Raw genomic sequence first — 24,821 nt, forward strand, 5'->3', positions numbered from 1 at the left:
AGTGGGCTGGGTCTGCTCTGCCTTAGCACACAAGCCTTGGGAGGCGCAGTGGGGGGCAGGGTGACAAGAGGTGAGGACCCAGCCTCTGTCTTATTTTCTTTTTGTGGTGTTTATTGAGCCTTTGAGAATGTCCACGGATAAGTCTTGTGCACCACTAGTGAGTCAGGTCCTATCTGAACCCCTCTCCTACCTTTTCACCTGGTGGCTGAGTATTACTTGAGACATTGGTCTCTGGCCAATGGGAAAACAAAAAGACAGAGCTAAGAAATTTTTATTTAGAATTAAAAGCAAAGGAGAGAGAGGCACCAAAATGTGGCAAGATATTCCTGTTAAAATAACGTGCCCTAGAGTATGTCTACACAGACTGAGGAAGCCTGTGATCACGAGCCTCCGAGCCCAGGTCAACAGACTCAGGCTCGCAGGGTTCAAGCGACCATGCTAAAAAAAGCTGCACAGACAGTGCTTTTAAGCTGTGGCTTGGGCTGGAGCTCCGAAGCCCAGTCCACCCGGCCCCACCCCCCCAGGTGCCAGTGCTCAAGCTGCAACGTCTACACAGCTATTTTTAGGGTGTAGCGTGAGCCCTGTGAACCTGAGTGTGTCGACCTGGACTGGGAGGTTCACTGCCGCGGGCTGTGTAGGCATACCCTAGTGATCTGCTGCACTAATTCCAACGCCTCGTGGCCTTCTTAATGTTACGGTCTTGCACTCTAACACACTCAGGCTGAAATTATAGTAATTTTTTTTTAATGGATGTTAAAGACTTGTCTCTTTTGGGACAGTTGTTATGGATTGTGTAACACAGGACGTTAGCATCCGGGTGACTGTAAGTCAAGCATGAAATTTAATTTTTCTTTATGTAAAATGTGCCATTTGTATAATATCCATTTGTGAGTTCATCTGAGGAAGACAGACATTTAAAACAAAAAGTCTCAAAATGCTAATGCGACCTGAAAATAGACCTCAATGGGAGCTGAGCATGCACGTCTAAGTGTGACAGGGTAGGATGCGTCTGCATCAAATTATGAACTCCATTCTGCTCTCTGTGCTAACATCAAGTTGAAACTTGCCTGAGGGCAGCATATTGTACAATATTCCAGACAGAGCCCTGCCAAGGAAAGGTGGTTGATGCCTCCTTTGAAGAGTATTACTGAGAAGACATCAAGACTGTAATCTGGAGCCATCAACTCCGATTGTCTCTCATCTGCTGTCATGACCCCATGGAACAGTGTTTTGGGGGGATTTGGGGGAGAAGTGGGGGTTGAGGGTATTTGGGTGGTAACACCACATCTCCTAAAGAATGGTTCCAGACAAGAGGTCCAAGCCTGGGACCGTGCCCTGTAGAGCCACAGATCTAAAAGCAGTGACTAGACTTGGTTTGCTTGGAAGCACATGGGAACCAGCAATTGAGTCTGCACACAGAAAAATGGTGACCATACCGAATAGCAGTAGGCCAGGTTGTAACTCTGAGAACAAACTGACCCTGCCATTGGGCTAGTTTGTCATACAGATGCAAAGTGATATATAAGAGGAGAAATGTCATAACGTTATTATATCCAGTATCCTCTGAGGTGTTTAACATTCAATATCTTTTATAATTATGGATATTGTGACAAAGTTCCTCCTCGGCCTTGGTGGGTCCTGTGCTTATTGGTGGATTTGCTCGCCTCAGAGATTCACGGCAGCCCTTGCTTGTGGCTCAAACCTGCCGTTCACTCAGCTAACCTCATCACTGGCCAGCATGGAGAAAAGGAAGGATAACAATCCCCACAGTCTCTGCTGATCCACTTAGTGGGTCAGGGGATAGACCAGGGACCTTTCCCTCAGGTGGGACCCACAGTACAGGTCAACTCCTCTTATATCCAATAGGGGGAAGGGGGATATGGGCAACCCGGGACCACCCTCTGCTCCAGATTCCAGCCCAGGGCCCTGTGGATCATAGCTGTCTGCAGTGTTTCGTGTAACAGTTGTGTGCCAGCTACTTCCTTGTGGCCTCCTCCCAACACCTGCTTTATCCTCACCACAGGACCTTCCTCCCAATGCCTGATAGCATTTGTACTCCTCAGTCCTCCAACAGCATGCCCTCTCACTCCCTGCTCCTTGCATGCCCCTCACTGACTGAAGTGAGGTCCTTTTTAAACCAGGTGCCCTGATTAGCCTGCCTATCTTAATTGAATCTCGCAGCTTCTTAATTGGCTCCAGGTGTCCCAATTAGCCTGCCTGCCTTAATTGGTTCCAGCAAGTTCCTGTTTGTTCTGGAACTGCGCCTGTTACCTTACCTAGGGAAAAGGGACCTTCTTAACCTGGGGCTAATATATCTGCCTTCTATCACTCTCCTGTAGCCATCTGGCCAGACCCTGTCACAATATTTAAAAGGCAAGTATTTTCTTTTCATTCATTAAAACAATTTTGGAGATATTTTCCATAACCCAAGCAAAAGTGTGACTTTAGCTGCCACTTTTTTTGTTTTGTTTCGTACTGGAATGCAGAGATGCATGGTCAGATTTGAAGGGTGGCATCTGGTTTGAATGACAAACATGCATGGAGACAGTGTACCCACAAGATATTAGTTATTATGCTTTTTTTTAAGGAAAAAAGAAAGCAAAAACGTACAAAGTAGAATCTAAAATAACTTGGAAGTCAGTGAGACTTGAGGTCCTAAGTTACTTAGATGCTTTTGAAAATTTTAACAGATGTGACTTCCCAAAGTCACACAACAGGTTGGCAATCAAGCTAGGACTTGAACCCAAGTCTCCCAATTCCCAGTCCAGTGTCTTAAATCCACTGGACCTATCCCAGGTCACCACAAGAAAGTGAAGAAATGTTCTGCAGATGAAATGCTCCAGATTTCAAATGATCCCACAGGAAACTGTGGTAGGATCTCCACCACAGATGTTAATAGATGATATGGGCATATGCAAAGACTGTGCAATTGTTCGGAAAGGGCCTGACTGGCCTATCTCATATGTCTGCCTTCTGTTGCTGTTCTGGATATCTGACATTGCAGCACTCCATAGATGACACATAGGCATAGCTCAGGATTTTTACAATGTCAAAATCTGGTCACCCTTTACATGATATAGCAAAATGGCTGATTTAATCTAAAAGCTCTACGAGAACCTTTACATTTTGTGAATCAGGTTTTGGTTTACCGCATACTTCCCATTCAGCTTCAACAATCTTGCTAAAACACAGCCTCACATTCAGTGAGAGTCGTAGAATCAGCAGAGGCAGTATTACTGCTGACCTCTTGTTCAAGTTCAAAATATGTCATTCTGTCAATACCATCTACCTTAATTATACTGAGCTTTATATACAACAGGTTATGATCCCAGAAGGATGAAAAGCTTTTCCAAATTAAAAGCAGCATTTTGAAAGGGAAATACTCAGACATTCCTATGTAGTTTTCATTTGATATCCTCAAGGCTAACCCCAGAACTCAAAGTCATGTTGACTGAAAGTGCATGTTTTGCTGGGTGTAGCCATCTTATGAATTTATTGGCAGAAGGGAAGTAATAAAAATGTGCTCCATACTTTAATTAGTTCCCTCATAACATGGTATTTCCAAAATGGCTGTGCCAAAGAAAATCATTACTCCAGGAGAATCGACAAAGGCACTGTGCAGTGTGTGGAAGTCAGTGAACATCTGTGGTGGAGATCCAGAAGACAGGGGTGATACAAATACACACACTTGTCCGTGTTTTGTCTTGTTTGCAAAGCTGAACTAGAGCTTCACATGGGCTATTTACATAAAGTTTGTGCTGTATTTTTAAACATGGAATCCTGTCATCACTACACTCCTTCAGTTTTTTTACAAAATAATACAGGTTGGAGATCCATGTTTTGTATGTGAATGGCAACTGGCATGGAATAAATGTATATGGGAGGCCCTTTATGGACATGTATGTATTCAGGTATTCCACGTGCTAGCATAAAGGTGAGAAGGTTTTCTGCACTCACGTGATACTATCTTGTCATTATTTGCACATTAATGAAAGAGACCATTAATGTGATGCTATCAAACATGGTCTACTGCAAATGGCAGACGGCTCTCCTCGTGGCTATTCATCTGCAGGATTGAAAGCCAGCTCTGAGAGTTTCATCAGACTCACCCATTCACCTCTGCTGCTCTGGGGCCCCCACAAACACCACAATATCGGCATCAGTGGCAGATGCTACAGCAAGGAAATGAGGTCTGACGCCAGCCCAAAGACTCCCCCGGCTCCCAAGAAGGCAAACAAGAAGGCTGATGGCAGAAGGGGATAGGGGGCATAATGTCCCTCTTCCTGCCAGTCAGGCAGAGGCAGCTGTGGAAGGTTTCAACAATGAAGAAGAGTTCACGGAAGAGACAAGGGAGGCAGATTTGAGGAATGACAGATATGAAGCTAGGGAAGCTCTAGGAGGGACAAAAAGAAATAACTGGCAAGGCAGGAACTGAGAGAAAGATCAAAATACCGGGATACTATGCCAAACTCTGGCTGGCTGTGGAAGAAACAGCACTAAAGAACTGCTCCTCAGAGAAAGACTGTTCCCTTTCATTGTACATATGGCCCAATGCCATGGTCTCAAGCACTTTTTGTTCCCTGGAGCAATATTTTACTGATACCTCCTTTGCAACTAGTCGATATTTGTAATTTGTACATACACTGGTTACTGTAAATACCATGCATATCATGAAATAGCCTGTGTGCACATGCGCACACACACACGGACCACATGGGGCAGCTCATGGGGAGGCACAAAGCTTGCCCTTTTCAGCCCCGAGTCCTGAATCTCATCTGGATGGGAATCAATCCAGTCCCCAGTACCATCTGGAGCAGTCTGAAATCTGCAGTAAAATGAGCAGGCTGCAAAAGGCATGAAGGGAGCCAGACGTCAGTAGGGTGTGGGATCATCCTAACGATGTGTGCTTTCACCCAGCCATGCTCCTGACACCAGCTACAAACAGAGATGAGAAATAGGAGCTGCTATGCTGGCCTGACACCAACAGGGGATCCCCTGCACTGGCATGGATTCTTCCTATGGCTGACTAACCTAGCTTCGCACCCACAATTAACAAGAGACACAGTCAAAAGTGGTCATATCCAATGGTGCCCACAGTCGTGCGCACATTATGCACGATGCATACCACGGGCAGGGGCAAGGAGGAGCAGCCTTGGCCACCCCACTGCCCATTCAGGTTAGGCCTGCAGCCCTCCATCATGACGAGTGGTGACAGGGCCAAAATTGAGTGAGTGGCATTGTGAGCTGGTGTACAGGGGTCCCAGCATTGCTTAGGTTAGGCCCCATGACCCCTCTGTCATGATGGATGGACCACAGGGCCAAAACTGAGTGAGTTGCACTGTGATCTGGTGTGTGGGGATTACAATGCTGTTCAAGTTAGGCCCCACGGCCCCTCCGTTGTGATGGAGGTGCCACAGGGTCAAAACTGAGTGAGTGCCATTGTAACCCAACGCATGAGGGCCGCAGCACCACTCAGGAGGGGCTGCGGGGCCAACCCTGATCATCACTGCGACCCCCATGCACCAGGTGGCAACAACACTCACTCAGTGGAGGGGCTCTTCCTCACCACTGCTGTCGGGCCGGCTCTGGCACTGGCTTCCCCTCCGCCCCCCGGAGACCTCCTCACTTCCAGCAGCACATATCCCCTCCTCAAGGACAGGTAGTGATGGGGACGGATCAGGCTGGAAAGCAGGGCCTGAACATGGCACGGACTAGGAAGGCCAGGCAATGGGGCAAGCAGCTGCAGCGGGCATGGCTCCACCGAGATTGACAGTGAGAACCAGGGGAAAAATTTCTGGGGGCACCCCTCCATATAGCAGCAGAAAATTAGACCCACAGAATTATTTTATCATGAAGTGGTATCCTAGCAGTGAGGGTTGCACTCCCCGTCTGCAAGTGAAATTCATATCACTTTACGCAGAATATAAGCTGCACTTTGCAATAATTTTAATAGCACTCAAGACTGACCATCTAACTTGAAAATTCAACCTAACTTGAAAATTTTGAAAGATTTATAACTGTGATGACAATAAGATGAGATTAGAAAAAGAGAAGCTGATATTTCCTTGGTATGTTTCTTGTCATGACTTGCAATAACCATGCAACCTCGTAAAGTTATGACCTTTTCCCCTCTGCTCTTCTTATTTAATAGAATAAAAATTGATACCTGGGTGCGGTTGAATGCCACTCTTGCAAAGACAGCTTGGGACACACTGGCTCTCTTCAGCTCATCCCTGACTTGCTGGTAAATATCTGGAGAGACTTCCACTGATGAATTCGTTGGCTCTGGTTTGACAGCTCTAGGGATGGGTGGATGATTCAAGAACTGTTGGTTGATAGCTTGTGGGTGTTGGTGAGCCAATAGCCGGCTTACAGCAATCTGTTGGTTTATCAGGTGGGCCATTGCTATCTGCTGCCTTACCAGCTGTGGACTGAGCTGAGGAGACAGGAGACCAGGGCTCATGATTGGCTGCAATGTTGGCACTTGATTTCGGATTGGAGTACTGTGGTGAATTTGGCCATGAGAAGATTGTTCATTGGTTTTTCCCAAGGTTGCCAGCTGGTTGATATTTGGTAAGTGCATGGGACGCTGACCCAGAACACAATAGTCTGATAGGTTTTCTCTTTCCACTCTTTCCACTGTTAAAAGAAAAAATGAGTTCATTGTGATTTTGATTTGCATTTACAGCAGGACTGTTACTATAACTGTTATTACAAGTGACTGTATTTTTAGTACCTATAATAAAATGCTACAGCTAAAGTATCAGACAGAGAAATTATTAATTCACACCTCTACAAGCTTTACTTGCAGAAACATGAGGGTTCCAGGAAAGACACACAGGCAAATGCACTGCCAAAAAGAACCAACACATCTTTTTTCAGTGTTTCAGCCACTGCTTACAGTCGCCTCCCTATAAACCTGCCAGCAGCTCCCCTTTTTTTAAAAAAAATTAATTTGCAATTATTAAGAAATGAAGGACAGAGTGTCCCACCACAAGGACTCTAGCTGCAAATGAAAGTCTTGTACCCCACACAAATAAAATGACCAGGATTGTATGAATTCACCTTGACATACCAGGCCATAGTTTTCAATAAACTTAGCTATAGCCAGTCTGGATGCATTTATATATATGATGTGATTAAAAGGGTTCTAGGACCTAGTATCACATATCTAGAAATTATTGACTCATCACAGGAATGTTTTCCGCAAATAATGAGCCACGATTTATCTCATGGATGTCACAATAATATTAGAACTTGTGTAATCGATAATGTTTGCACAATACTTTGAAGATTTTTTGTTTATCTTATATAGAGATAGTGTGGAAAAGTTCTGGGCATACACATAGGATTTTAAACCCTAGAGATCTCAATCCAGCATCTCACCGGAGTACTAAATACTAGAGCTGCATGAACAATGCCATTTATTTTTGTGGGAAATGTCTTCCATTTTTATTTAATCTTTCTATGAAAAACCAAAACCTGAAAACCTTGCAGCTTTTGGTCAAAAAAAATCAGTTTCTGAACAGCAAACAAACAAAAAATTCTTTTATCAAAAACTAAATAATTTTACTGAAATGTTTTCGGTTTCCAGTGTTTCAAAAAATTCCATTTCAACCAAAATGAGAATTGTGTGCCAAATTTTTCATTGTGGTTGCAAATCAACATGTTTCAATGAAAAAAATTTGACCCGCTCCACTCAAAACAAAAAATATTTTGAAAATAAAACCACAAGCTTTTTTACAGTAATTGCAGCATATTGCACAGACACTTCATCATTCAATTTTCTTCAACAATCTAGTCTATGGACGAGGTGTTGCCTACCCTTATCCAAGAGACTAGTCCCAATTAATGAACTAGGATTACAGCACAAGGACAATCCATGTAAGAGTTTGCAGGACCAGGTCCTACTGTATCATTCTCTGATTCCATATCTGTCTTAATGCAAATTTGCACTATGGAATGTGAGCAATGTTAATACAGATCTATACATATAATTTACAAAAGCTTTTTTAGATATTACTGAACCTGTGCAATAGTCACTTGTCCAGCATGAATTAATCTTCCACAAATCCATTTTAAAAATTAATAAATAACCCTAGCATTTGCTAGAGACCAAACACGCAAAGTATTTTTGTTGAAGAGAAAATAAAGGTCAAGCTCAGTCCTCACTTACACCACTGTCAATTCAGAGCAATTCTATTGGCACCAGTGGAATTCACCTCAGTTTCAAGCGGGCTGAATTTAGCTCTAAGCAGTTTTGTAGTTAGGGAAGTGCAAAAGAACAAGGCACTGAATCTGGTGAATTTCTAAGAATACCAAAACCTTAAAGGTAACCAAGTATTTCTGAACATTTAGTAACAAATAAAATTCACTTTCCTGCGCTAAACCTTACTTGCCAAGTTTCCACTCAGACCTGGTTTAAGTGCCAAGCTATAAACCCCTTTAAAAGTAAAGTTTAAAATGAAAATGCTGCCAGGTTGTTAACCTTTGCAGTGCTAGCTGGTATTACAAGAATACAGACATATCATCTGACTCGTTTCCTTGGGTGTATTTTTCCCCTTACTATCAGCTTCCTTTTTTCATCATTTTATGCTGTACAGTAATGCACATGTCCTCCATAAACAAACCAGATTCTAGTCACTTTAGCTGCCTTAATAATAAAAAAGTCACCATTAACAATCACGTTGCATGGAAAAAATATGCATTACCCAACTCCCTCTACACTGTGGTCTCAGACTCACTTTCTAACAATACTACCCATATTGTCTGCCATGTTGCTCTCACAGAGTCATAGAGCCAGAAGGGACCAGCAGACCATCCAGTTTGACCTCCCATGTATCACAATCCACCAATACCTGTCTACTAAACCCAACTAAAATTCGAGCAAAGTATTACAATGCACAGGAGGCTAGAGTACAATATGCCACAGGCAGAGAATAGGAGGTCCCAAGGAGCACCAGTCCTGAGGCCCCTGCAATGGCAGGAAAATGACTAAGTGAGATATACACAGATAATCCTGGCAAGTGACCTGCACCCACATGCTGCAGAGGAAGGTGAAAAAGGTCATTGCCAATCTGACTGAGAGGGAAATTCTTTGCAGTCCCCACATAGGGTGATCCATTAGACACTGAATAGGTGAGCAACAACCAGCCAGTCAAGCACTCGAAAAAGAGAATGCTCTGTCCCACCTCAGAGACCTTCCTCCCTGCCCAATGTCACATCTCAAGCTGTGGCCAGTAGGGGCACTGCAGGGCCAACCCAGGCAGTGAAGTCAATGTGAGAATGCAGAAATGGTGGCATGGTATAATCCTCAGACAAAGAGCAGCCCCATGGCAATTAACGTGAAAAAGAAGGCAATATACAGAGGGCACAACATATGAATAATGAAGCTGAATGCCCTTGCACAGCCATATCAATACACAGCCTCAGGTTTTATATAGGTAAGTGATATCCTCCATTTGCACTGTCTGATTTCCACACATTCCACACACAGTCTTATCCTAGCATGTATTTGTCCTTCTCAGATTGTCTTGTAACTGTGCCCTTTGTCCCCATATCATACTGGCTAACTATTTAAATAAGCAAGTATGCAATATCAGCTATGAAGCTCATTACCCTAAAGAATCCTTGTAAATAAAAATGCAATACTTTCTGACCTACACTCTTCCAAATTTATTACACCAGTTAGCCAGATTTAAGGTGTCTGTGCCCAGGAGGTGCTAAGGTGCATTGCCAGAGCTTAGAAAGCAGCTCACACAGCACTCCAGGAAAGTCTTCATTAGGGGTGATCAGAAAACAGTGATTCAGTTTCGCGAAAACTATGTTTGACTTTTGTTTTTGTTCAGCAACAGGATGAAACCAAGCCTTTAAAATATATATATTATTATTATTATTATTATTGCCACTGCAGTGGAGTCCTTGCTCCAAATCAAATCTGAACCTGGGTCATCCCAGGTGAGTGCCCTAAGAAGCGCGTTACTAGCTATTCTGGGGCGCGGAGGCTGCTCTCTCTCTCTCTCTCAGTCCTGGAACGTGAGGAAAGTTTCATCAAAATAGATAAAAGTTTCTGCAAAAAGTTTCAGTTTCAACAAATCAGTATTTTCTGGTGAAAAAACAGTTGGTCAAAAAACTCCTGACCAACTGTCGTCTCTGTCCCTCATTTCTTATTAACTAGAAAGTCACCAAACACCAAAAACAACCACAGACCAACATGATCCCCTAACTGAGTGCAGCAAACTGTCCATTTTCTATGCTCCTTTCTCCTGTTGTAATGATTACCATGTGTGTCAAAGTATTACAGCTTTACTAGGAAGATGCCTGGATTCGGAGGAAGAGCAAACCAAAGCACATCTCTCCGTATTGTCTACCTGAATCCATCTTGGACAGTCTGGGAGCTGATGCAGATAATAGCATGAAAAAGGACTTTCCATTCAAATGAAAAAAGATGAATAGATTTAAATCAGATGCTTTTAGGCGGAAGAGCGAGGGCGTTCCCTCTTTTTTTCCCCATTTTTTTTTTACTTGGTTGTCAACAGAAACATTCTCATAAACAGCCTGTGGTGCATTTAGGACTTATGAATGACACTGGAATTGACTGCCAGCTCTAGGTACCAATTCCTCAATTCATTCGCAGAATGGTATAGTGCAGAGAGCAACAGGGCAAGCTTAACATGCTTCCCCACCAACACACTACTCCCTGACACTGGTAAGCCTCCTTTGTGGAGGAAATGGTAGACCATCTTCCAAGGCCCATTCAATCCTTGGCCTTTCCATTCCATGGGGGGCTACAAACTCTTTGTCTGAGATCTCCGACAAACAGCCACTGTAATGGAGGGGGAGGAGGTTGTGAAAAAGAATAGACAGAATTGCTTTATTTCCATTGTGATTTTAACTCGCCATCACAGGATAGCAGGTGCCATGTTGCTGTTTTTCAGTGGAACCATTTGAGAGTTTTGGTGGTTTTCTTCTTCGTTCTATTTCTTAATTTAAAACCTGATTCAATTTGATGACCAGAAAAGTCAAAGATTCTGGTCCTCGTGACAGCCAACTATATAGACTGCACTAGGCCAGTTTCCACACACTGGTCTGTTAGTGCACCACATTAAGCCCTGCAATACTTCTGAACCATAAAGATCAGTCATGCCTTATTAGTCACAGTCATGTAGGTTTAGGTATCACCAAACACTGAAGCAGGATCTGAACCCATGACTCTACTATTGCGAGGCCAACACATTAAGCCACAGAACCACCCTCTGCCTAGAGGAGCCAGTGCTACCGTGGCACATCCAGAGGCTACCCAGCTGCTTTCTCTTCATAATTACAAGCCAACTCTTTCAAAATAACAAAACCATTCCAGAACAAAGGAGGTGCCTTTAAAGTGGTAACGTCATATCTTTTCATCTATAATTACTGTAATTACTTATTTCTTTTCATCACAACCCACTTAGCCACTTCAGTACAGGGGACTAGCTTGAGGAGCCTCATTTTCATTCAACATCTAATCTTCAGTGTCTACTAAAGCCCTTCATTTACCGTCTGCTCTCTGGCCAGGCCACTTGCTCTTGCAGGATTGGGATAGATAGGCTCAGAGAAAATGCAGATGACCAGAATGAGCCAGCCTTGATAATAAGTTTTAACTTTTACAATCTCTCTCTGCCTCCATGCTCATAACATGCAAATGACCCAACAGCAGCTATATAGCAAATATGTAATAATGGGGGTTGGGGCACAGGGAGAGGCATTAAGGTGATTCTCTGTCCTAGCCTAATGGAAACACCAAACAGAGAACACGTCTGTCTGTTCTTGACTGTGCAGTGTTTAGTTCTCTCTCTCACACTCACCCCCACTTCATTATTTGTGCATTTGAATTAACACCAGGCTTCTGTGCAACCAGCAGCCAAGGTGAACTGGGCACAAGGTGAACTAATGTTATGGACCGACCCACCACAGCCAAGCCCTCGTACAATGTTAGTTTCTGAGCTCCCACATGCATCAGCACATTTACAAAAGATGCAGAGACTCTCTCTCACACACACACACACACTAAGGGCTTGATCCACTGGAATAATGGAAAGTCTCCCATAGATTTCACAGTGTATTGGCTCTAACTTTGTTTCTTTTAATTCTGTTTAAACATACTAGGCCAAATGTTCACCCTATAAACGTACAACCCATGGAATCCAACTGGTTATCCCAGAGTGTCTTATTTTTACAGATCTCTTTTGTGCCACTCTACAGGTTAAATAGGACACACTGCCATTCGAATCCAGTATTTATAACTATGTGCAGTCTAGTTCACAGGCAGGATATGCTAACTGTAAGTCCATATGATACAGAGAGGAGCTCTACATGCCAGTCAGACTGAATAAAAATGAAGATGAAGAAGAAGAATAAACATTGTCAGAATAAATTTACAGAAACAGCTAATCTAGACGGACCAGTGTTCTTGTCCTGTATAGAAATGCCTGTGATAGTGTAAAATTATTCTGAGAAATGTTTGTCCTGGAGTTACGCATCTTCCCTACAATTAGGCAGTGATCTACCATGGATGATGCACCTCCCAAACCATACCTGACCAATTGTGCAATGTGTGCTGTGGGTGATCACTTTCTGAGTCCAATTGCTAGCAATCATCAGGGGAAATGGATCACCCATGTCACTTACCAAGAGACTCGTCTAAAAACATCAGGTAACTGGAGTGCTGAATAAATATAAGTCAGTGACAGAAATACATTTTGTGTAATCTGCAATTCAGATGATCAGGATACAGCAGGGCTGCACTCTCTGTCCCAGCAACAGATATGGGGATTTTGCTAGCAATCATCAGGGGAAATGGATCACCCATGTCATTTACCAAGAGACTCGTCTAAAAACATCAGGTAACTGGAGTGCTGAATAAATATAAGTCAGTGACAGAAATACATTTTGTGTAATCTGAAATTCAGATGATCAGGATACAGCAGTGCTGCACTCTCTGTCCCAGCAACAGATATGGAGATTTTCAAACTTGGTCTAGAGTTCCTTTTGCATTCTCACGTTCACCTGACGCTAACTTTCTCAAAAATTCTCCTTTGGGGCTGCAATTTCCTTAGCTGGCCTGAGACTGGAAGTTCGTTTTTGTTTTTTTGTTACGTGTGAGGAAAATCCATTCAACCAATTTTTGAATTATTTGTGACCAAAAAAGTTTTACGCCCTTTTTTTTAAAAAATTTTTTAAAGGGGTGGGGGATTGCACATAGTTATAAATACTGGATTCTAACGGCAGTGTGTCCTACTTAACCTGTAGAATGGTGCAAAAGAGATCTCAAAAAAAAAAATAAGACACTCTGGGATAACCAGAGGCGGGGGCGGGGGAGAATTTCTTTTTTTACTTTGCTCCCCAATAATTCAAAAATGGCTGAGCAAAACTGCAGTCTTGGCATGTGACTGCTCCACAATGAGGAAGTATCTCTTAGCTAATTTTGAAAGTGAAAGTTTTTAAAAGAAAAAAGGTAAATAATTGACAACTCACTTCTGAGCATGCTTAGTGAGCATCTGTTAAATTTTTTAGCAGACACCTAGCAGTGACAACACACTTGGAGCTGTAAGGACTTCCCATTCTCTCTAGCGCAGTCAAAAAATAGGAATAACATTTTCCAAAGTTGAAATTCCCACACACGTCTTTTTCATCAAAATTCAAATTTCAAAATAGTTCAGCCAGTTCTAATTCTCTCCATCCTGCTTAACAGCCACAAAGGCCACTGCTTATGGGCTTCTGGAATATAAGGCATTGGGCGGGTTGTGTCTCATAGAACCACACACACACACAACACAGTCCTTAAAAATGAACGTCATAACATCACGGAGAGGAGAAAAAGAAATGTGGGTTTGAAAAGGTGTAGACAATTTTCAGATATCTATAACGTTTGCTGTATCCTGCCTGTTCTGTCAATTCTATACTCTGATTTTAAAAAAATTAAGTCTCCATCTTTTTCCATTGTAAAGATACAGCAGTCTCAATGTAAACCAATGCCCTACTGTCCCATCAAAGCAGTACAGCAGAACATCGTCTACAGCTTAACAGCATTAAAGATGTGAGCTCATCCCTCAGTGAACTGTGACCTTTCAAAGCCTCCGTGGGCCACCAAAATGCTAACAATATCAAGACCAATAGTTTCTTTATTTTCTTTTAAAAAAATGAAAAAACTCTATTGAATTCAAAAGAAAAGGTTCAGATTTTCATAGCAGGAGGAAGAGCTGTCAGCTAAACTGAAAGGCTTCGTTTTGGCTTAGCTCCAGATCAACAACTAAAGTACAAGCAAAAACCCCAAGAAACTGCAAATTCTTAAATAAGTTATTTAAGTATCTAAACTGATAATGAGTGTAACTAGCCATCCGAAATGTCGAAGTCCAAAGAAAACATTACTACATAGGCCAATTTAAAGCAAAAATCTTGGATGGAAAAGAACTGCTACCTTTCTAAGAAGTTCCTAAAAACACCTGCTTCAGATGAACAATTCAAAATAATTCTTAAAGAAAGTAATAGGAATTCTCAGTGTGCTCCCTCGGCAGTTGCTACCTTGAATGGGAAACTGAGTTCTGTCAGCCTGAGAGTGGAAAAGCTGGAAACTCATGCAAATGCTGCTGCTTCTAAACTCTCTAATCCTGCAACTGCAACTAAGACCCATGGTCAAAAAACAGATTCTCTGTCCGTCTGTCTGAGGCTGTAAACAAGTTTTCAAAAAATAACAGCGCCTACAACTATATCTGAAAAACAAAGAAGATCCAAAAAGATAAGACGACATAGATTATCCTCAGTTAAAGAAGATGTGTAATCCTCTTTCCTGCAACAGCTAGCTCCTGACCTACTGAAATCAGAAATAATTCATTTATATTGAAGCGATTCATCACTTCACAAAAAGACCATCAGCCAACATCTCTGAACTTACACCAAGATGATTTCTGATCTTAGGGATAAAGATGACTCTTATTATCTGGACAAACAAAAGACTTTTTAGCTTGTTTTAAGGTCACATCATATTTGTTGTTCTCCTTTCTCCCCTCTGCTTGAGAATTTGGGCTCAGGCTAAGAGATAATATTCACAGTACTAAAAAACTTTCAGTAGTGAAGGAGTGATTGTCTTTCCTATAAAACTAACCTTGGGAAGGGAATATATCTTTTAAAAACAGATAGCTGAAAGACCATTAGCAAAATATTACCAAAATGACACTGGACAATGAATTATTTCTATGAATTTTATTCCTTGGAAATGCTTTTGATTGCTTTGAAATATTTCTGTCACACACACACACAGAGTTTTTTATGTATGTATTCTTTAATTTTTACAGGGAATCTAAGTAAGTCAGTGTTAAATGTTGTAGAATCATGCACAAAACAAAGCAAATAATGCAAATGGAATTACTTCTGCTTTAACTCATTGCAGATAATTGCTTTTGCCTTTCAATGCGTTTGAACAAATGTTATGTTTTATTTACATATGGACTGGAAGAGAACATTTATGCTGGATTTTGATACAAACACAGAGAAGACTGACAGAAGAGCTCATTACTTTTGGACCAAAGACTGGGCTTCATTCATATTATATTCTGCTAAGAAATATTAAACTAATTATTCAGATCCTAAATTTCAAAGGGTCTGAGAATACATAGCTTCCGTAAACTTCCAGAGGAGATGTTTATGTTCAGTACCTCCGAAGACTAGGTCATCACTGTCTGATTTACATGCAATCCTCATTAAAACTGTGGGCCTGATTCTCATGTACATGAGGCCCTTTTCTTCTGCTCTGGGAATGCAAAGGGCCTTATGGGGTAATTTTAAATTCACTGCAAGGCCTCTTTCCACTATTAGGGTAGTGCAAATGGCCTCAGTGTAAATGAGGAAGTAGTCCTGTAACCTTAAAAATGTGAAAATTTAAAATCAAAAGTTAAATAAAAGATACATGTAGTAACATTAACTCACTCCATCTTGCACATTCTGTGTATAGTTTTGATCGGTAATTAAACTACCAAATACTAGATCTAAATGATTACATATGTGCTGTGTGACAAACAGAAAGTTACTGAGAACCTTAACTTTCTCATTTCCCAACTTTTAAAAAGTTAGAACTGTATTAATATAAGCCCTCTTTCCACAATTACATACATTAGGGGTTCTCAACATGTTTCTTTCTGAGGCACCCGCAACATGCTATAAAAGCGCCACGGCCCACCTGTGCCACAACAAATGGTTTTCTGCATATAAAAGCAAGGACCGGCATCATGGGGTAGCAAGCAGTGTAACTTCCTGGGGCCCCATGCCACAGGGGCCCCCCAGGTAGCAAAGTTACTCCGGCTTCAGCTACAATCCCAGGTGGAAGGACTCAGGGCCCCAGGCTTCAGCCCCATGCAGTGGGACTTTAGCTTTCTGCCCTGGGCTCCAGTGAGTCTAACACTGGCCCTGCTTGCCCTGAAATCTGCTCGTGGCCCCAGACCACTGGTTCAGAACCACTGGCATACACAGTATATATCATATACACCAAACTGGTTAGGAAGATTTTTCCTGATCTTTTCCCATCCTACTGTCCCATTCACCCATGCCCAAACACACATACAGAGTGCTAGACCAACAGCTGGGAAAACATGGAAAAATCTCCACTCTCACACTAGTAAATTCCAGTTATCAGTATGTATACTAACTCCTATGCTACTGAATAAACGATGAATTTCTTCAAAACTTAAAGGGGCTGGTAGACAGGGGTAGGAAAGTCAAGCCAGAACCTTATTCTATGATGGCCTTGACACAAGAGATAATTAACATTCTGAGCTGAACTAACTGAAAACTTTTAACAATTATAAGCATAAATAATTTAGCTGTATTTTCAGTAAGCTCAACAGAATGCACACTAAGAATGTTTACTTCAAATTTCATACAATTCCATTTGTATATAGGTTTGACATCTGTTACTAATGATATCAAATTATTGATTGTTCACTTTCTTATATTTATTTAAACATTAACTATATACTCTGCAACCTGATGATTTTCTTCTTTATTTTCCCAGAGGACTTTTTTATTTTTGCATTGCTTTAGTCATATTTACTTTGATCTTCCAGAATGTATAATTATTTTACTGTTTATTTATTTCCATGAGAAAGGGGGAAAAAAGTTTGACCTAGGAGATCTATCTATATGTGGCAATTTGTAACAGAATCACATAGCTTATGTTTAGGAAATCATGGTTTTGATTAAGAAGCAACCATTTAGTTCCCACTGTTTTATTAAAACGGACATTAGCAGATAATAGGAAACACATTTAAATACCGTAGACTGCATTTAGTTTGCAACGTCAAAAGTAATTTAGAAGCCCCTTTCTATTTTGCATTTACCACAGTGCATGTGATTTTTTTTTTCGCTTGTTTGGGTTTTTGTTTGTTTGTTTGTTTTGTTTTTTTACATTCTACTAACCAAATCTGGCCTTGGATATGTATGTGCTGGTCCCAATGCCTCACAGTGATATCCAAGGGCAAAATTTGACTCTAAAATCTAACTGTTGCTTATATCCAGTTTTTTAAAAAACAGAACTTTTTACTTCTTATTAAAAGAGATGTGTGGCTATGTATATTTACAAACTCACTAATTTCACATATGAAATGAGTTCTACTGTACAAACCACCAACTGTGAAGTAGAAATGAAATTATAACAAAGAAATGGAGATGTGAAATTAAAAGCACCAAACTAAGTGCAGAAATCTTCCCTTTCAGAGGGTGCTAGAGATTATTGCAATGAAGTTACATAGCTGTTTATTTTCCATACCCAACTGTACCTGTCATGGATCTTTTGTTTTCCCTCCCACTCGTTTGGTTGATGAATCAACACCACTTGAACTGTTTTACAGCAGCTTGTGTTTACTTCACACATACCTTAACCTTCTCTTTTCTCCTCCTACTAACACACACATACTCTTCCAAACAGCAACGACTAGCTGAATCTCTTTAAATTGTGCACATACACAGTTATCTGGCAAACTCTTTAGGTTTGGGTCCTTGACCTCTTGATTGAAATCAAGGTCTCGCTCTGCTTTTACTGCACTTAATGATTTAACTGTGCACTTACTAACTAAAAAAAAAAGAAAGAGCTTGAAGAACTGAATGCTCTAAGAAAGGAAGAAAGTGGAAGATGTGGTGTGCTAGAAACACTTGGGAGTCTGAAGTGGCAACACTGAGAACCACTACAGTTAAGGGTTTCCAGTGTCTTTGGAGCTGGCATTACACCCTAGCCTGATGAAATAGCAAACCCATAGCTTTTCTTCTGCAACAGAGAGTTAAAGCGATCTACTAAATGACCTTGAAGCTCTTTGATTCCTTTGATTTGTTTCAGCCAAGAGCACTTTAAAAAAAATCTTTTTACTAAGAGTCATTTAGAGAAAAGAAAACACTTCTGAGTCACACGATGGTAATTTAGAGTGAGAAGGAACTATTCAATTCATCCTGCACAATGGTAAATATTAACGACATAGTAAATGTCTAAATCAAAATTTGCAGATGACCCCTGTGTAATTTTACAAAATGAAAAGATGTGTATCTTAATTCTCTTACGTACTTCATTTACAGTTTTACTTCAACTATTTTAAAATCTTCCACAGACATTTTTAACCTAAAACATAATCGCTCTTGCTAGGGCAAATATCACTGTTGCACACAACAGAGCTCTGATTTTTATACGTATATCTTCCATACTCCATGCACACATGTAACCACACTACAGTTAATGGGAAATAGGCACATAAATCAAAGGGAAAACAGATCCCTCAGTGTTTGCCCTGATCTTATGCAAGATAAAAATATTCTCAATTCTAAAAGAAGCTTCCTTATTACATTACGATGATGGGTTTATATTTTGCCTTAAATGAATTAAATAGCAGCCTTCCACATCTTATATGCTCTACTTTTTAAGAGCAAAAAACTGCAGACACTTTTTTAAAAGATTTGAGTTTCACGAATAAGTATACATTTGGTATATTCACTTCTCAAGAAGTTATGGGCACCATAAGGGAGTCCCGACCCAAGCTTTGTGAATCTGACACAAGCCCTTTCTGGCTGGTGAAAAAAAGGCTTGAGCTTCTGGTGCAAGTCATGCCTGAAATAGCCAATGCATTCCAATTCAGGGAAGGAATCTTCCCTTCCAGAGACCGACACTGAGGAAACCCTCCCTCTTTGATACATTGGTTCACGCCAACTACTGCTTGGTGTCAAACGTTCTGTTTCTGAGCAAACTCACAGAGAATCTAGCCACAGGTCAATTACAAACATCTAATTTAAACTAATATCCAGTCCCCAAAATCTGGATTCAGGCCAGGCCATGGTCAGAAACAGTTTTAGTGCCACCAACGATCTCCTGCAATAAATGGATGGTGAGCAGACATCCGTTCTCATCTTCTTTGACACGTCTGCAACATTTGACATTGTTGACTACAAGATACTGCTGTCTAGCCTGAGAGAGATGGCAGAGGTCCACTGGAATGTGCTAAAATGGTTTGAGTCCTTCCTGCAGGGACACATCCAAACCATGCTAGTGGGAAACTATGCCTCCACCACTAGACCCCTCATTTGTTGAGTCCCACAAGCGTCAATTCTTTCTCCATGCCTTTTCAACATCTATATGCAGCCAGTAGGTGAAATGAACACACAACACAGACTTAAGTGAGAGACATGTAATGACATACAGCTTTACCTTTCCTATAAGAAATATGAACAGAAGCATGACCAATGCATTGGCTGTCAAACTAATGATCCATCAAGCCACATATCCTGTCTTCCGACAGTGACCAGTACCAGATGCTTCAGAGGGAATTAAAAGAACATGATCCATCTCCTGTCATCCACTCCCAGCTTCTTGCAGATGGAGGTTCATGGACACCTAAAGCATGGAGTAGAGTCACTGACCATCTTGGCTGATAGACATTGATGGACCTATCCTCCATGAACTTATCTAATTCTTTTGTGAACCCAGTTATACTTTTGGCCTTCTCAACATCCCTGGCAACATGTTCTACAGATTGACTGTGCATTGTGTGAAGAAATTCTTACATATGTTTGTTTTAAACCTGCTGCCTATTAATTTCATTGGGCGATCCCTAGTTCCTGTGTTTTGTGAAGGAGTAAATAACACTTCCTTATTCACTTTCTCCACACCATTCGTGATTTTACACCCCTCTAACATATCCCCCTTAGTCATATATTTTCTAAGCTGAACAGTGTTTTTAACCTCTCCTCGTACAGAAGTTGTTCCATACCCCTAATCATTTGTGTTGTCCTCTGAACCTTTTCCAATTCTAATGTATCTTTTTTGAGGTGGGGTGACCAGAACTGCATGCAGTATTCAGCGTGTGGGCGTACAATGAATTTATATAGTGGCATTGTGATATTTTCTGTCTTACTACTTATCTCTTCCCAAACGGTTCCTAACATCATTAGCTTTTTTGACTGCTGCTGCACATTGAGTGGATGTTTCTGGAGAACTATCCATGATGACTCTAAGGTCTCTTTCCTGAGTGGTAACAGCTAATTTAGACTCCATCACTTTGTATGTATAGTTAGGATGATTTTTTCCCCAATGTACAGTACTTTGAATTCATCAACACTGAATTTCATCTGCCATTTTGTCACCCACTCAGTTTAGTGAGATTCCTTTGTAACTCTTTGCAGTCAGTTTTGGACTTAAATATCTTGAGTAATTTTGTATTGTCCGCAAACTTTCTCACCTCACTATTTGCCCCCTTTTCCAGATCATTTATGAATATGATGAACAGCACAATTTCCAGTACAGATCCTTGGAGGATCCCATTATTTACCTCTCTCCATTATGAAAACTAACCATTTATTCCTACCCTTTGCTTCCTATCTTTTAACCAGTTACTGATCCATGAGAGGACCTTTCCTCTTATCCCATGACTGCTTACTTTGCTTAAGAGCCTTTGGTGAGGGACCCTGTTGAAGACTTCTGAAAGTCCAGGTACATTATTTCGACTGGATCACCCTTGTCCACATGCTTGTAGACACCCTCAAAAGAATGATAATAGAATGGTGAGCATGATTTCCCTTTACAAAAGCCATGTTGATTCTTCCCCAACATATTATGCTTTATCTGTGTTTGATCATTCTGTTCTTTACTATAGTTTCAACCAATTAGCCTTGTAGTGAAGTTAGTCTTACAAGACTGTACTTGCCAGGATTACCTCTGGAGTCTTATTTAAAAATTTGGTGTTACATATCACCAAGATGGCCCAGCGCTTGAATGAAATCAGCTGGTGGATGAAGAGCAGTTGGTTGGAGCTGAACCCAAGCAAAACAAAGAGATATGCTAGTGGGCAGAGGAAAGCATTTTGAAGAGTTTGCAGTAACTATGCAATTCCTTTAGCTGAAGACACACACCTACAAGTGGTCAATCAGTCTGTAGTTTAGGAGTACTCTTGGATTCTTTGCCGACATTTAACTCTCACATACCAGTGTTCATTTCCAGTTACTAGAAGACTCCAACCCATCCTGGCAGATGATAAGCTAGCCTTGGTTATACATATCTACAACACCCACCATCTGGACTAAAATAATGTGATATACCTGGGCAGGAAGCCATCAGTCCTTAGGAAACTCTAACTAAAACAAAACACTGCAATGTATCTTCTTAGCAACCACAAGCTATCATGAGCACATCAAACCTGTCCTCTGCTCTCTCTCCACTGGCTTTCCAAAGAATATCAAGTCAAATTTAAGGTCTAAGACCTTATCTTCATGGTCCTCAATGGCCTGAACCCAGCATATCTAAAAAAGAGACTTAAGTTCTTAGATGAAGACTCTGGCCAACAAGTCCACTCTTCAGGCAAAATAGAACTTTCTACCATAAGGGCAAATCTAGTCTGTGCAGAAGACAGTACTCGGGGTTGGTCCGAGATTGCGGAACAAAGAACCATCACAAACCTCCCACCTCCCCTTCAAATACAAGGCGCACTTCTTCAGCCATACTTTGTCTCACAGAAATACATAGCAGCATGTGTATTTAAAAGAAAACTCCACCAAAACAAAACATTGCATTGTACACACAATTCTCCCCCTGAGGAAAGGGCAAGAGAAAGAACAAATTACCAATGACAGATGTTAGTAACGTCATGTAATGCGCTGCTGGAAGACACTCAGTCATTATGGCAACAAGGGCGTTATAAGAACCTACATAAAATAATGTTCCTGTATGAGACATTAGTATTTCACCAACTAACATAATTCCATTTCATATCATAAAAATAACGGGCCACTTTCAGTTTGGTACAAGTAGGAATAGTTGGGATGAATTTAGCCCAGTGCCTCCAAGCAACTTGGTCTCAAATGCACTGCTACTATCTAAATTCCAGGAATGCCAATACACTTAACCATATTTAAACAGAAAGCGAGGACACATTTAACTTAGGAAGACAAATTTTTAGTTTTCATAAATAAAATATGATGAAGGTGGTTTACATAGCAATTTAACTTTACAATCCAGATCTTCTAGAGCAGATTTTTTTTCCAAGATGTTTTAGTTTTCTTACACACACAGTTGATCCTTTCAATGCAATTACAGTCTAAAATGTGACGTAACTCGCATGTTTTCTTTAAAAATCTTTCCTTTCACACCATCCTTGTTCATAATGCACTGGATTTAATTTCCAGTGTGCTACAACTGTGCCCTCTTTGCGGACAAATTCACTAATATTATTAAGGCTTATCATCACTCTTACTTAAAACAAAATTTCAAACAGTCAAACACAGTTCATTGGCTTGGAAATTAACAATAACTGAAGTTAATTTACCTTTAATCTTCTTGTACTTCTTATACCATCTCCCAAACTCCTGGCACTTGGTTGCTGATACATTGGCATAGTATGTGCTATTTACAATGGATGAAATCATACTCTGGAAGTAGAGGAAGACAGAAAGTGTGTTAAAAAATAATGAAAACTCTTTTCCAGAGCTAGTCAATGACATGCAAGCTCACATTGATCACCCATTTGTGCCTTCAAAACCTAATGCAGTCACTGTGAAGGACTCAAAATTGGCTGTATTTCCCACTCTACATCCCCAGACATGATTACTCTGGTTCACGAATAATGCAAAAAAGGTGCTGTTTGAACCAAGACTCCTATCTCCAGCTCCTACTGACTTGTCATTTTAATTTATACTTGTGATGTCACAGAATCTTCATACTAAAAGCATAACTAGAGGCAGTGACACGTTGGGGGACACACACATTAGACACAAGGGGTAAGAACAATTGTGATTTAGGAACCAGATTCTAAAGGTAAGGTTAGCATGCATAATCCAAATAATGCTTTTCAGCTGCTTCTGTTCTGCTTTCAGCTGCAACAAGACCACACAGCCAAGAACTGGAGAACATCCGTGCTACTCGCTGCAGAACAACAGTTAGGCAAATAAGTTAAATTAATATAATTTATAGAAACGTGTGATTAGCTGTTGTGTGAAAAATCACTCAACAGAAAAATTAATAGTGCTATTCAGAGCAGATTAAACTAAATACACTACAGTTTCAAAGTAACCAAGGGCCACAACAAAATGTGGTACAGCTAAAAGATTTAAACTACTTCACCACCATCCCCAAAGTAACCAAGGGCCACAACAAAATGTGGTACAGCTAAAAGATTTAAACTACTTCACCACCATCCCCACCCTTTGCAGGTATCCTCTGGCAACTACTGCTACAATGCAGCTGGAAGATAGTAGGTAGAGTGCTCTGCAGCACTTGACACACACAAAAATATTTTACATTTGGGGCACTTTTGGCTGTATGGTGGAACATAGTTTTGTCACGGGTACTTGTCTCAGTTTTATAGAGTAAATAATTGTTAATAACTTTTAAACTCTTCCAGAGCTGAATCATTCCATTATGTGTATATCTACATAGATCTATACACACACATTCACTCTAAAGCCCAAGAAGTTTAACAAGATGTGAGAGCCAAAGCACCCTTTCTTGAAATCACATTTTTTATAGCTACAGTCATGCCAGGTTTCAGAGAAATGTTGGCACCTGTTATGACACTTCTGCATAGTAGAAGAGATTAGAGAGATAGCATGACCTCAAAGCAATTGCAAGCTATTTACCACAGCTTCCAGCTCTGGCACACAGGCCCCTCTAGGCTCATGTGTAAAATGGGGTCTTATCCATGGCTGTTAAACTACTAGCTAGGCTCACTTCTGGCTTACTCCACTTTTACAGTGTTCTAAAAAAAATCCCATCCTGTTCAAGATCAATTCTGTATTTATTCAGCCCAGTCTGCTACTCTGTTGCAACCTCAAAAGATTCCAGTTTTCCCGACCCCTTGAGTTTTGGAGGTATTAGGAGGTTGAGAAGAAATTACTTTAGAGAGACTTAAGGAAGATTGGATGGTACAGATTAGTTTCCGTCTTTGAGGCATGAATTAACTTTAAACACAGAGGTTCCTCTTCCCTTTCACTTTCACATTTCCACTAAGCTGCAGTATGGGGAATTCAAAGTAGCTATGAAATAAGAGCTGGGAATTTTTTTTTTTAAATGTATGTTCTAATCGCCAAAACTCAGCTTCAATTTTCTAGTTAAAATTCATATTTTGAGACCTACACCTAGTACCATAACAGTCAGCAGCACCTCCTTCCCTATGAACCCTTGCTTGTTCCTGAGGAAACAGAAGACTTTTGAGGGCATAACAGAGTGGAAACTTTAGCTGGAAGAAGCAGCTCTAAAGAGTTTATTTTTCCAGCAGGTTTTTCTTTAAGCTCTCACAGCTCTACAATAAATGGGCATTACTAAGATTATA

At 40.9% G+C, this 24,821-nt stretch overlaps 1 protein-coding gene across 2 annotated transcripts in view; it reads right to left on the bottom strand.

The window, feature by feature from the left end:
* Positions 1 to 24,821, bottom strand: part of SATB2 (SATB homeobox 2) — a 161,222-nt gene that overhangs the window by 61,540 nt on the left and 74,861 nt on the right. For both annotated transcript variants that reach the window (XM_084643667.1, XM_084643666.1), the window contains exons 6-7: positions 22,821 to 22,923; positions 6,167 to 6,639 (exon numbers count right to left, since the gene is read on the bottom strand). In XM_084643667.1, the coding sequence (XP_084499793.1) occupies positions 6,167 to 6,639; positions 22,821 to 22,923 (576 nt within the window). The remainder of the gene's footprint in view (positions 1 to 6,166; positions 6,640 to 22,820; positions 22,924 to 24,821) is intronic.

This window comes from Lepidochelys olivacea, assembly GCF_965140295.1.
Source record: "Lepidochelys olivacea isolate rLepOli2 genome assembly, chromosome: 11".
Lineage (NCBI taxonomy): Eukaryota > Metazoa > Chordata > Testudines > Cheloniidae > Lepidochelys > Lepidochelys olivacea.